We start from the raw sequence: 13,024 nt of genomic DNA, 5'->3' as shown, positions 1-13,024 counted from the left end.
ATCCTCGCTTATTTTGGAGTTTTAAGGCAAACACTGATATTGATATTTGTTAATATGAATAATTAACAATATTGGTTGTTTAATAAAAAAAGCAATGACCACAAAAACAAACAAAAAGCAATTCTAATTTATAATTTGTAAATTTCTGAGTATATACAGAATGGGCTCCACGAGCTGCATCCATCTAAAACTTGTCAGTGCTCTCTTGTGGATACTCTACATAACGGCAACAGATGTTCTTAAATGGCCTCAAAGATATGTTATTTTTTTGGCATTTTTACACTGATGTTTTAGTGAAATTGTAAAAGTGATATGTCAGCATCTGTGACAGTATCCAGTCTCAGTATCAACCCATCACCTCTAAAACACATCAAATAAAACTAGGAAGCACAGATAACACTGCCTAAAGGACTTTATTCAAGCTCAAATTCACCACAGCCACAGAAGAAATATAAAGAATAAGGATTTTTTTTTTACATACCAAAAAGAAGGTAAGCAGCAAACCGGGCAGAGAATTCAGAAAGAAAAAAAGAAAGTAAAAACTGATGAGGACAGGAAAAGGGAAGTTTCTCTGCTGATGTGTTTAATTAAAATAAATGATTGGACTCACTATCACAGCAGGAACACATTGCAGAAGGAGAGAAAGAGTGACAGAAGGAGAGATGAAAGGACAGCAAAGGGAGAGGATGATGAAAGAGTGAGAGACAGACGAGTGGCAGAAAGGGACTGGGGAAAGAGAAGAGAGGAATCAGAGAGAGGCCGACAGAAAGAAGGAAAAAGGTGAGAGACAGAAACGGTGGCTCTGAGCTGAAAGAACACAGACGAGTAACTAACTCTGTGGGGCTGTATTTTTTTGTATTATTCTGGCATTAAAATGGAATTATTAATGTTACTCAGCAATATGAATAAACTAAGAAATTAGTAGTGGGTCATTAAATTCAACCTTCTGCTTTTGTATGTGTAGTGACTAGTGCCTCAAAATAGTCCCCTAAGTTTTTAACTTAGAGAAGGCTGGGCCGTGTTATTTGAAAAATTTTAACCTCATAAATCTTACTTTGTTTTCTAAAACACATACATATTTATATCGATCTATTTTTGGTTTGATTTTAGTTACCTGCAGTGAGGTCATACCGCAGCAGGCTGAGAACCCATTCTGTGAGAATACAAGGTGTAAACACATAATGGCTGTGGTCATCCACTGTGAACTTGGCTTTTACCTAACAGGAAAGAAGAAAATACAGAAAGGGGTTATTATATTATATTATTATACACTCAGCAGACAGTTTATTAATCAACTTAATTAACTGATTGTTAACACAAAAAACCACATGGCAGCAAATTGATGCATTTAGGCATATACTGAACTTCAAACCGAGCATCAGAACAGGGAGAAAAATGACTTAATTGATTTTGAACATAGAACAGATCCATCGTTTTTTTTCTATTAATGGTAGTGGTGTAACGATGTGGGGGATATTTTCTTTGTTGACCTTGTACACATGCTTTATTACCACAATGTATGTGTCTTCTGATGGCTGCTTCCAGCAGGATAAAGCACCATGCCACAAAGCTCAAATCATCTCAAACTGGTTTCTTGAACATCACAATCACTTGATAAAACTGTGTTCCTAATAAGGTTCTTTGTTCTGCCCGCATTGCCGTTTTATTGTGAAGCACTTTGATGTACACTAGTCTTTTAATTGTGCTATATAAACAAACTTTGACTTTGACTTAATAAAGTGGCTGTGAGTAAATATCTATAGATACAGATAAAACCTCTTTTCATTACACATTTCTATCTACCGCAAACTAGATATGCAAAAAGATGACACGATTAAAAATAAGCACCTGAATCTCCACATTTATCACTACGCTGCATTTATAATCCTAATAATCCAATGGCGTGAAGAGCAATATCAAAATAGCAACAGAACAAACATTCCCCCCTAAGTGCGTACACAAATGCATAATAACTTGAAAATGTCACAATTGCTGAGAATATCTGACATTTGTGGCTGCAATAAAACAGTAAGAAGCTACTGTGAAGGCGAATAACAACACAACAGATTTCTTTAACTGATATTTTCTAACATCATGAAAGCAAAATCTCAGCATTCATCTGGACACATTTCTGAGTGTCAAGTTATCTTATGCACAAGTCTCTACAATGTAATGCCTGTACCTGTAATAAAACCGGCACGAATTATGTGAAAACCTAATGTGCTTTTGAAAAGACTGGAGAGAACTTGGCTAACACCCATTAGTTAAAAAATGGATATCTGTGAAAATACAAGGACTTGGATAGTGTGATTTTGCATCACATAGAGACTGTTTTAATCTGGAATTACTCAGATTTCTTTGTGCCTTTTTTATGCTCTTTGCATCTCAGGAAAACTGTGTTTTTACAAACCTGGTTATAAACTTGAATGAACACCCTGTGAAATGCAATACCTGTTCATAGAGCTGCACAAGAGACCCAGCCAGCTGGTGTGTTTTCCCTGTGCTGGCCCAGGCTGCCTGGCTGCCCAGGCTGTGCTGGAGAACTGGCTGCAGGTAAGCTGAGTAGATAGTCTGCAGCTGCTCCCTGTCTGGATAACTAAAGTCAGGTAAAGTAAACAGTAGGATAACAAGAATGAATCACTGTCAAGTTTGAAGGAGCCCAAGCAGAGAAACGGAGAGAGATGGGAACAATGACAAAGTGCTGTTTTACTGGTATTTACTTATATGTTGCTTGTTTTGTACTTACTCTATTGTGCAGATGCGTACTATAGAAGAGAAGCGGGTTGTGAGTGAATGTGTCCCAACAGCACCTCCTGTGGACATGGAAGCCACCACTTGTATGTTCTCAAGACTGACCCACTCCAGATTTTCATCATAGAACCCCTTATAGGTCAACACCTGAAAGAAAGGTTAATATATATTGTGATGCTTGGTGGTGGACATGAAACAGTCTAAGTTTCTGAGAGTGGGCACTTGTATCAAAACTGTTTCCAACACATCCAGCCATTGACTGACTTTTTAATTTATCTGTCTTTTTACCTGCTGGAGGAAGGCAGTGAGGTTGCTGGTCCCCCACTTGTCCGGTTTGGGTAGGTTGATGTCTTTTAAATAAAGGACCAAGTTCTCGCAGTCCTTGGGTCTGAAAACTCGACCAGTGTTAGAGCTGAGCAACAGGCACGTCTGGCTCAGTTTCTGTAGGACGTGGCGTGATGATGTCTGGGCGCTGCAGTGAACCACAGCAACTTGGGTGGAACGCAGCCGAGAGAAGGCGTAGCGCAGGAGCATGCTGAACAGGACGAACAGAATAAGGTCAGGAAACACACAAGAACTCAAAGTACGTGAGGTGAGACATGAGCGCAGAGGATGGCAACAGTTCATCCATATGCTTAAATGTTTTAAACAGTTCAGCTTCACCCATTTTTAAGCTGATCTAAGGACAGCAAGAAAGGATAAGAGGATGAAATCTGTGTTACTGCCACATTAATCAAAAAAATAAATTTTTGGGACGTCAAGAAAATTGTTTACCTTTGACTCAAAGGCAAATTAAAGAAAGTAAATATGACGTGTTCATGGGCATGCACAGTCATTATCAGAAAATCTGTACTTTTATCAGAAGACTAAGTTGACAAATCCCGTGCCTTACTGGCACCGTAACGTTTCAGACAAAGTGAGGCAGGGCATGAGGATGAGAAAAGAAAAGACTGAGAGATACAAAAGTGGAGTGTAAAAGGCAAACTGAGGGACCCTTGCTCTTTTATACCCAGGGGAGGGACACAATTACTTGTGGGGCAGTTCAGAACTTGATGTGTACACGTACACAATCCCAAGCACAAACAGCACGCACACACACACCCAAAGATTTGATCTTTATTCTGAGCTTTCAGTGCCTTTACAAGAAAGGTCAAGTCTTGAATAAAAGCAGCTTTGATTTCACTGTTGATTATGTGATTGTGTCATTCTGAGTATTCCTATTTGAGTGCCTCTGTCTCACAAACCACACTGCACACTCTGACCTCACCAGTGATTTTTGTACTAAAGGCTAACATGAGGATAGAATAAAAAAATACCCTTTGTGAATTGCTTCCGCAGAATGCCATTTGATCTTAAGTCAGGATAATGGAAGGTAATGTAACAGTTGTTCAGCAATCATGGCTTTGTGAAGGGCTAAATGGTTTTTAATGTGTTTTTGTATATGGATCCAGAAGTAATTACCCCTTTCCACAACCCTCTGGCCCTACGACCATGAAGGGCTGCCTGTGCTGTGTGGTGAGCCAAGGAGAGAAACCCTGCAGACCTCTCTGCATGCCTGGAGTCTCAATCACAGGTAGCATGTGTGTATGAGAGAACTGCTCCAGCGTGAGACCCTCAGGACGCTGGAACATGTAACTTGCTAGATGACCACTGTCAGTGTTATAGTAAGTATCCAATGGTTTTCTGGGGTCTGGTGGGCTTTCCCTGGCCCAGCTCAGCAACTACAGGAGTGAAAAGACATAAAGACAAACATTAGCAAGTTATCCATCCTTATAATTTTCAGCAGTTATAATTAAGACATGAATACAATTTAAATCCAAACATAAAACTGTTCTTGAATTCAACCTCTATTGATACCAAACGAGAACAAAATGAGGTCCTCACCTCTTTGGCAAACTCCTGTCGTGTTTTGAGGTTGAGGTTTCCTCCCATACCTCTCAGTAGACCAACGATGAACTGGCCCCTCTCCTTCACAGCATTGAGGTGAGACAGGCAATTGAACACTGTGCCCACTAAACTAGTTTCCACCACAAAGTCATTCTGATGAGGAGAGAGAAAGAACAGCATACAGATGTAAGGATCAAAGATCTTTTACGATTTTCAAATAAACCGGTTGAGCAAAAGAAAAATCCAGTCTGTAAGGATTATGTAAATTAGAAGGAAATAATAAATGGATCTGTTCATTGAGCTGAAAGGTCACAAGTCATTTCAGTTACTTGATTGCACTTTCATAATGTTACCAATTAAATATATCATAATAAATACTGGTAATTATAAATGAAGTTAACTGATCAAGGTTCTAAGTTGCTCAGTGCGTATGACACCACTGTGTCAGGTTCCAAACAAAAGATGTGTTTAATATTTAGAACAATGAAAAGATGTGACTGCTTTTCATGCACTGTGTAGCAGTGGGATGCTGACCTGCTTGAGGACCCAGTCCAGAGATCTTTGGAAGTAATCGCCCAGCCAGTTTTCAAGATTATTGTGACACTCTTCTGGCTGACCCTTTAACCACGACTTCACCAAGGCACCCACATCAATGTCCTCATCACTTTAGATATGAGGAAGTAAAATGCCAGTGAGACAAGTACTGAAAAGGTGGAATTTGGTAGAAATAAATGCTTAAAACTCTTTCTGCATAGGCTGACTGACCTGAGAAAGATCATGCCCATGCGGGATATGGTAGCTGGTGAGGCACAGCTGAGGTCATGAGTCTCAAACAGGAAGTTAACATTAGGTCCAAACTGGATGCGTTCGCCACTGGGCATGGTTAACAGTCGATTATCATCAAGGACAGAATTCAGACTCTCAATCCACTCAGGATCAATGTCGCCATCACATACGATCCAAGAGTTCACCTCTAGAAAACACAAATATACATGCATATGTTTACAACGCATGCATTCAGGATATTAATCACGATACGGGGTGTGTCTGAAAGAATCATCTGATTTCAAAAGTTTTACATACAAAACTTGTTCACAAGTGCTTAACATTGCAGAATTAAAGCACTTTGAAATTGGATGATTCTGGTGATGGCCAAACACTTTTCCAGTTTCAGTGGGCAATAATGTCAAACGTCTGGTTAATCACAAACCAGCAGTGTCCCTCTCTTATTACCCTGAGATTCTTTGACCACGTTCCTGGCACTGTGGGTGAGGACGCCATCAGACCACTCTCTGGTGTCCATGTCTATATGTCCCAACAACTGTTGTCTGGGCATGGCCTTAGGATTCATTGTGTACTGCTTCACCTACCAAACAAAAAAAGTGAATTGGCAAGAACTCAAGGCAGAATTTCTTTAATTTTGAAAATGTCGCTTTTTAGATTCTTTTATATGCTAAATAACACTGGAACTCAGACAGTGCATAATGTAATTTTAGAGGACTTGTATTACATCACTTTTTCCAGTTACAGCATTAAATTCAAGAGGGGAGGTTCTCCCTCTACTCACCACTTTTCCTGTCTTGCCGAGAGCCTCCCTGAGCATCCTCCACAGTGTGGACTTGCCTGCTCCGCTTGGCCCGACAACAACTACGCCCATACGTTGTCTTAGCTGTTCATTTAGCTCCAATGCCTTCTTTAGCTATAAATGACAACAATTACTCCATTTAACTATCTCTGATTTTCTTATACCATCTTTCTAACAAACAACGTCAGTTCACATAGTGTTTATTAGAATTCTTCATATACACACCTGGCTGGGTATAAGTTCAAGCTGTGCCTCCTTATAAACTTGTTCCAGTGCATGTGTTAGTATCTGGTCCTCCACGTCAGTGAAATCAACCCCAGAGAAGACATCTCTCACCAGAGCATCAAACCGAGAGCAATCGGCAAAGGTCAGCTTGGACATTGTGTTCAGTCTTAAGGCCTGCACTACCATACTACTCTCTTCAACTGCAAGTAGATGGACAGAGAGAGAAAATGAGTTAGAGAAAGAAAAGAAATTAATATAAATTTAATTTCAATCCAAAACAGGGATAAGCATAAAAAATACTTGAATAAGAGTATGGTTAACACTATAAAACAGCTATAAACTATGAAAAAGGCAATATGCTGAATGAAAAGAAAAAAAAATAGAAAATTATATAAAAACAAGGGGAGGAAAGTTTAGTATTGGTTTGCTCTTGCAAATGTCCCCAGTGAAAAATGTGCTAATTACCAAAACTTGTCACGATTTAAGACACTGTCAATACTTTTGATCTCTTGTCTTTCTGCAGAGAAGCGCACTTGGCCAGACTACATACAGAGACAAACACAAGGAAAAACCTCAGGGACTCATCGACAGACAAGAGGTTCACACAATGTGTCTGTGAATCTGTGTGTGTGTGTTTGTGTGTTGGACAGATAAAAGGTGGGTGCTTGAGGAAGAGAAAGATTTAAAGGAAAGAATGATAGAATCTGGGAAAGGGTGAGTAAAACCAAGGTAGAAGTGTGGGAGGTTATTGAAAACAAGAGGCATGAAGGGGACCTTTGGGGTGAGAAAAAGAGGGCACCGATTGCGAACGAGCGGGACGAGAGCAACATCGACAGCCAGGTATCAGAGAAAGAGAGCGCTAACAAGAGGTTAGAGGAGGGAGCAGGAACTGAGGAAGAAATGCTGAAGAGGTAAACAACAACGCTCTGGCAAAGTGTTTTGAGGACGAGAGAATGCAGAAGGACAAAAGTACAGACAAGTGAAAAACCCGAGGGAAGAAAAGTTTTTAGGGAAAGTGCTTGAGCTAAATGTCAATTCATGGCATGTCCGTACTAGAATATTTAGAGGGCAAGCGCAGCATGTGCACAGAAAAAGAGCTGGACACTAAAGCTTTCTGTTTAAGTATACTCGTGGTGTTTATCCGGCTGCATTCAATAGATATCCACACAAAGAGGCACAGATAAGCCAAGCACTTTTATTGTATCTCTGTTGAGCAAAGGATAAGCATCTCCAGACCAGTCAAATTTTTAACTGTAACCTTATCTTCCGATGCTTTACGTCAACTCGAAAACTTTCTATCCCTCAGGTCCAAAGGTTGCTATCAGTATAGCAGTTTCAGCACTTCCAAAAAGTAGATTTTCAACTAGACTTAGAAAAGTTGCTACTTTTTTTTTTTTATTATCAGAGACTGCGTCGAGATTTCTGTTACAGGTTCATCTACTTCTGTGGTGGATGAAGAAGTTAAGAAGTCTAAAGAGGCTAAAACTTTGACAAGTTTACTTGTGGATTCTTTTTCAATAACCCCAATGAGCCAAATATGTCAGTCTGACAAAGGGTGTTATTATTATTAAAAGTGTCAATAGTCTTTTGGGCTCCTTTAACTTTAGTCGATTAAAACAATCAGATGATATTAAAAGCGTGGTTTGGATGTTACATGACAGCACAGTTACGCTTACTTTGCCTTTGAGATATATTTATTTATGATGTGTTGAATGATCCTTCACCAGGACAAGAGTCCGGTCTCCAATAAACACAATGGATTGAACTATATATTTTTTAACATCTATCCATCCTCTTTTGCTTATATGAAGTCATGTTACAGTGGCAGCAGGCTAACCAGACATCCTCTCACTCAGTGAGACTCGACACTTTGAGATCCCTCAGTTACTCCTGAGGGATCTTGTACCCCAAAGTATTCCCATACGGAAAATATAATTTCTCCTATAGGTTCTGGGTGTACCCCAGAGTTAGGGTGAACAACTGATATTAAAAAATAATAATAATAATAATAATAATCTGAGGACCTGCACTCTGTTCTTGACATATACCATGAGGGGATATGATGGCCTGGCCTGGTAAATGGCCTGTATTTATATAGTGCTTTACTAGTCCCTAAGGACCCCAAAGCGCTTTACATATCCAGTCATCCACCCATTCACACACACATTCACACACTGGTGATATGCAAGCTACATTGTAGCCACAGCCACCCTGGGGCGCACTGACAGAGGCGATGATATCCCATACTATATGTGTTCACCATCAAGGAGCAGAAGTTTTACACATAGCTGCTTTTTATGTTAATTAAATGGCCCAACTTTACCCAATCACAATTACCCCCAAGTCACTGCTAATCCCTTGGATCCAGCTGAGTGACACACCAGGGGATGAAATGTTGACTTTAATTTCTCATTGGAAATCTTGTCAGGAGTGTGAAAACCACACATCATAATGTTTCCCTCTGCCAACAACAGACCAGTGGTCCCAGTATGAGGCATCGAGGTAACTTAAGGCCTTTTGTTTAGCTCTCAAGGTCATCATTAGCCAGGGCAGCTTTGAAGCATCTGTGCAGCAGCTGCCCACAGGGGAAGTGAGAGGAGCCCATAGCAAAAAGTTCGTTAGCTGGAGAAACAGCAACAGCCAAGAACACCTAAAAAAGTGTGTCTGTTTGTTTAAATTCAGCCTCCAGATGAGAAATGTCTTGAATACAACAGTAGACTTTCAAAACTCTACCCAGAGGGATGTTCTTTCTAATTATGCCTATTTTTGTTAAGTACAATACATCACTGTAACTCCTCTGTAGGACTAGAATAAAGAATGTGTAAATTGGCTAAACAAATATGCAGCCCATAACTTTCAGACTTGTAGTCTCAATCAGTGTTGACTAAAGTGGCTTAAGACAATTTATCAGATTATGTGCAGCTCCCTCTTAAGTATAGATTTCATTCTCACCCCACCAAATGATTTCACAAATTAGCACAACCTCTGCTTCAGACAGAAATAAATCATTAATCAAGTCATCAGGTGCTGCTTGAATATAATGAAAGTCTGCCATTAATGTTGTGTAATTATAAACCCGAATAAAACACAGTGTATTTTATAAAAATCCTAGTACTTTGCATTGTTAAAGTTTTGACCCTTTGTACTTGGCAAAGAGTTTGATTTTGAGTCAAAAATGAACCCATTTCCTCCTAACTTTCTTTTAAAATACATTTTTGGCCTTTTTAGCCATTGTAATGATGTGACAGGCTGAAGGTGGACAAGAAAGGTTGGGGAGAGCAGGGGGAAGGGATGTAGCAATTGGCCCGGTACAAAATCAAACCGTGGTCTCTGGAATAACCTTGTGGCATATGAGTTGCCTGCTCAACCCAGTGAGCTATACTGGCACCCCCTCAAAACTTTCTTGACACAATATTGGAGAAGAAAAAATAAAAATGCCTCACAGAAATAATCTATATTAAAAAAAAGGAAAAACACCCAGAGGGGGTCTTACTCTTTTCTTTGTTGCGATTCCTTCTGTGTTGCTGCAGGAGACCGCCGCAGGCCTTCAGCACTGTCTTTAGAGCTCGCAAACCCCAGTCATAGTGTTGCTGAGGAGTCAACAACTCTCTGGAGAAAGAAATAAAGGCACATTTTTACACATCACACACTCGCAGTTGGCGGTAGCATTGTCTGTAACAGTCAGTGGTGGGAAGCAGAAAGGGTAATTTATCCACAAAAATCAAGCAACTGCATACTATTAATGCTAAAACGGAAAGTCCGTCTAATAATAACACGTGAAACACAAAAATCACACACAACACAGACATCAAACTACACAGGTGAAGCACATTGCATGTCAATTTGACCCTAATCCAAACCAAAAATGACTTAATTCTACCTTGCCAGGTTGAAGATTGCTACCAGTTTGCATCCCAGTATTTCTCCATTTTTGAAGCCCTCGGAGTAGAGGATGACTTCAGAAATGAGCTCATTGTCTGGCCTGCTCATGGCCACAGGCCTGAACAGTTGCTTTAGGTTGTCTGGAAGTTTCTGTCTGCCTCCATAGCCTTTTCCTGCCGGATTTAATGTGATAAAGACTCCAGAATTAGGGTCCAATTCCACCTAGAGGATGAAGAAAGGAAGAACATGTTCTTCTCAATATTACCGGTATGATTTTTTAAAACTGGCATTAGTAAAGTTTAAGCAGTTCCTTCTTGAATTATGACAAATCCAGTTTTTACGCCATATATGAAAACATAAATAATTTACTGTGGGACTGATTTGACTGAAAGACAGTTAAAAAAAATAGAAAAAATAATTGTATATCATGAGAAAGTGTCATAAATTACTGAGGTGGGCTTGAGAAATCAGAATGACCTGGTGTTCAGCATTATTGTTTTTGTCTGCATTTGTTTATTTTCTGACCTCCTTCCCTAGCAGATCGGATGTGTTCTTATGGTGTTTGAGAGAGTCTTGAATGGCCTGAATCTGCATGGAAACTGCAGACAGTACTGCTTCCTCTAAACGGTTAAACTCGTCAAAGCAGCCCCATGCTCCACACTTCACCAACCCCACAAAGATCCGTCCCATTGACTTCACATCGATACCCTGGAAAACAGACCAAAAAAAAAGCAGTCGTTGTCATTTGTACTCAATTTGCAATCCTACTTTGTTTGTGCATGTGTGTGGACTAATCAAAAGGTTAGTGTATGTGTGTGTCTACTACTGCACATATGTGATTCATGGATATATTGTATCCACGTCTTTAGTTGTAGCTTTCGCTTTGTATATATTTTTTGCTTTTCACAGAAGCATCTATACACCTCGTCACAGTTGAACACCAGCACTTGACGTCCAAACAGCCCTCCTAAGGCTTTGACGGACTCAGTCTTGCCTGTGCCGGCTGGCCCATAAGGATTCCCCCCGAGCCCCATCTTCATTGCCTGGGTCAGAGTCAGGTAGCATTTATCAGTCAGTGGAGTGTGCACCAGCTTAGCCACATTCCCCTGGGAGGCAGTAAGAGATAAGATTAAAGATTAAAATTAGGAATAAAGACAGCAAAGGAAAGTGATGGTGGCCAGACAGCATCAGAGATATGGGTGAAGGGACACGATGGAGACTGAAACAAACTTGTCAAAAAAATAAAGGAAATGAATGGAAAAGGATAGACGTGACAAATGAATGATGGACGGGCAAAGAAAAGAAAAGTAAACGGGAGTCTGGATGTGGTTGTAAAAAACTGTAGAGTGGAAATGCAAGAAGGCACTGTATTACACGTGCTCCTTATCCCTGCATAAACAGTGCCCCCCAAAGGTAAAAAAAAATAGGTTCAAATACATTGATTAACACCTACACAACAGCTCCCATAAGCGGGATACTGCAGCCTGCCACACTGCAAAAACTGTTTAACAATAGCTTGTGATAAAGCTGATCCAGCCCCCAAACTCCTGCCTATAGTGTAATTATTACTGATATAAACTGGGATTAAGAAAATGCATGTTCTCCTAATACTACCTTACCTGGGTCATACTGAAAGTAGCTACAGAATGAACAAAATGTTATAGGGCTTCACCTGAATATTAAACCCTCGGCTAGATTTAGATATTTGGTTTCCTTTTTTTGGTTGTTACACATGAATATAATAATTTTTGTTATGGTTATAAAATTAGACATGATGTCAGTCATTTATCATCTGTAAAAATAGACTAATACAGATGGCACAACTTGCTGTTGAAAATGTCTGCTGCTTTCCTCCCTTGCAAGTCAATGTGCTGTAAAATGAATGCTAAGAAAGCAGATTTAATTTCCTGTGGTTTAATATTCTTAATTAGAAAAACAAAATGTCAAGTAAAGATTAAATGGAGTGCAGGAAACATCACTGAATGTTTTGGTTTGTTCCATTTGTGTAATTGAAAAGAGGAACGCATATACAACACGTTTGCACTATATCACACCTGGTATTCATAGGTATAGCTGAATTGTGCATCCACCATATGTATGTGGCAGCATTGGTCCGGCCCCATATAGAACCGAAGCTGCTTCTTCCAGGCCCAGGCGTCAGTAGTGGTAACTCCTGCCTGGTTAAGTTGCTTCACCACACTGATGTTGTGGATAATATCCAGGATCAAGGCCTTCAGCTTCAATTGCAGGACACTAGACTCTGTACAAGGAGACATGCATAAATTTTAGGGTGTCAGAACCTGTAAAAGTACACAAATAACACATTTCTGACATAAAAGAGCATTGTATCTGTAAATGCAGGGTGCTGGATTTAACCAGGCCAGGAAATAGTTAATATTTGTTACAATAGTGTATTGAATTTGAATAAACCACAGTGTAGAACTGAGAAATTCTGAAATGAACAATATGATTTTTTTCAGTATGACTCAGGCAACACATTTAAACATTAAAAACAGTGCTGCATTACCTCTTTAGTTCATCACTGTTCAAGTTTTATGGAACTGATTAGACCAGCAGCTGTAACCCTGAATTTTACATTCTTGCTTGATATGGGATTTCTCTCTCTTTCTTTTGGTAAAGCGGTGATCATTCCAAACAGGTGTCAGTTCTTGACTTCAGGGGATTGTAATTTGT

At 39.7% G+C, this 13,024-nt stretch overlaps 1 protein-coding gene across 1 annotated transcript in view; it reads right to left on the bottom strand.

The window, feature by feature from the left end:
- dync2h1 (dynein cytoplasmic 2 heavy chain 1) overlaps positions 1–13,024 on the bottom strand; it is a 125,218-nt gene that overhangs the window by 87,956 nt on the left and 24,238 nt on the right. Inside the window, exons 36-51 of the mRNA XM_085370035.1 lie at positions 12,385–12,590; positions 11,254–11,436; positions 10,856–11,038; positions 10,329–10,552; positions 9,942–10,057; positions 6,449–6,648; positions 6,206–6,337; positions 5,872–6,004; positions 5,404–5,611; positions 5,173–5,302; positions 4,636–4,791; positions 4,213–4,472; positions 3,040–3,286; positions 2,747–2,898; positions 2,452–2,596; positions 1,115–1,217 (exon numbers count right to left, since the gene is read on the bottom strand). Coding sequence (XP_085226161.1) covers positions 1,115–1,217; positions 2,452–2,596; positions 2,747–2,898; positions 3,040–3,286; positions 4,213–4,472; positions 4,636–4,791; positions 5,173–5,302; positions 5,404–5,611; positions 5,872–6,004; positions 6,206–6,337; positions 6,449–6,648; positions 9,942–10,057; positions 10,329–10,552; positions 10,856–11,038; positions 11,254–11,436; positions 12,385–12,590 — 2,778 coding nt within the window. The remainder of the gene's footprint in view (positions 1–1,114; positions 1,218–2,451; positions 2,597–2,746; positions 2,899–3,039; positions 3,287–4,212; positions 4,473–4,635; positions 4,792–5,172; positions 5,303–5,403; positions 5,612–5,871; positions 6,005–6,205; positions 6,338–6,448; positions 6,649–9,941; positions 10,058–10,328; positions 10,553–10,855; positions 11,039–11,253; positions 11,437–12,384; positions 12,591–13,024) is intronic.

Source organism: Diplotaxodon limnothrissa, linkage group LG14 (genome assembly GCF_057381915.1).
Source record: "Diplotaxodon limnothrissa isolate DT_005_m linkage group LG14, D_limnothrissa_male_GT1.1, whole genome shotgun sequence".
Taxonomy (NCBI): Eukaryota; Metazoa; Chordata; class Actinopteri; order Cichliformes; family Cichlidae; genus Diplotaxodon; species Diplotaxodon limnothrissa.
This window is presented reverse-complemented; position numbering and strand designations above follow the sequence as displayed.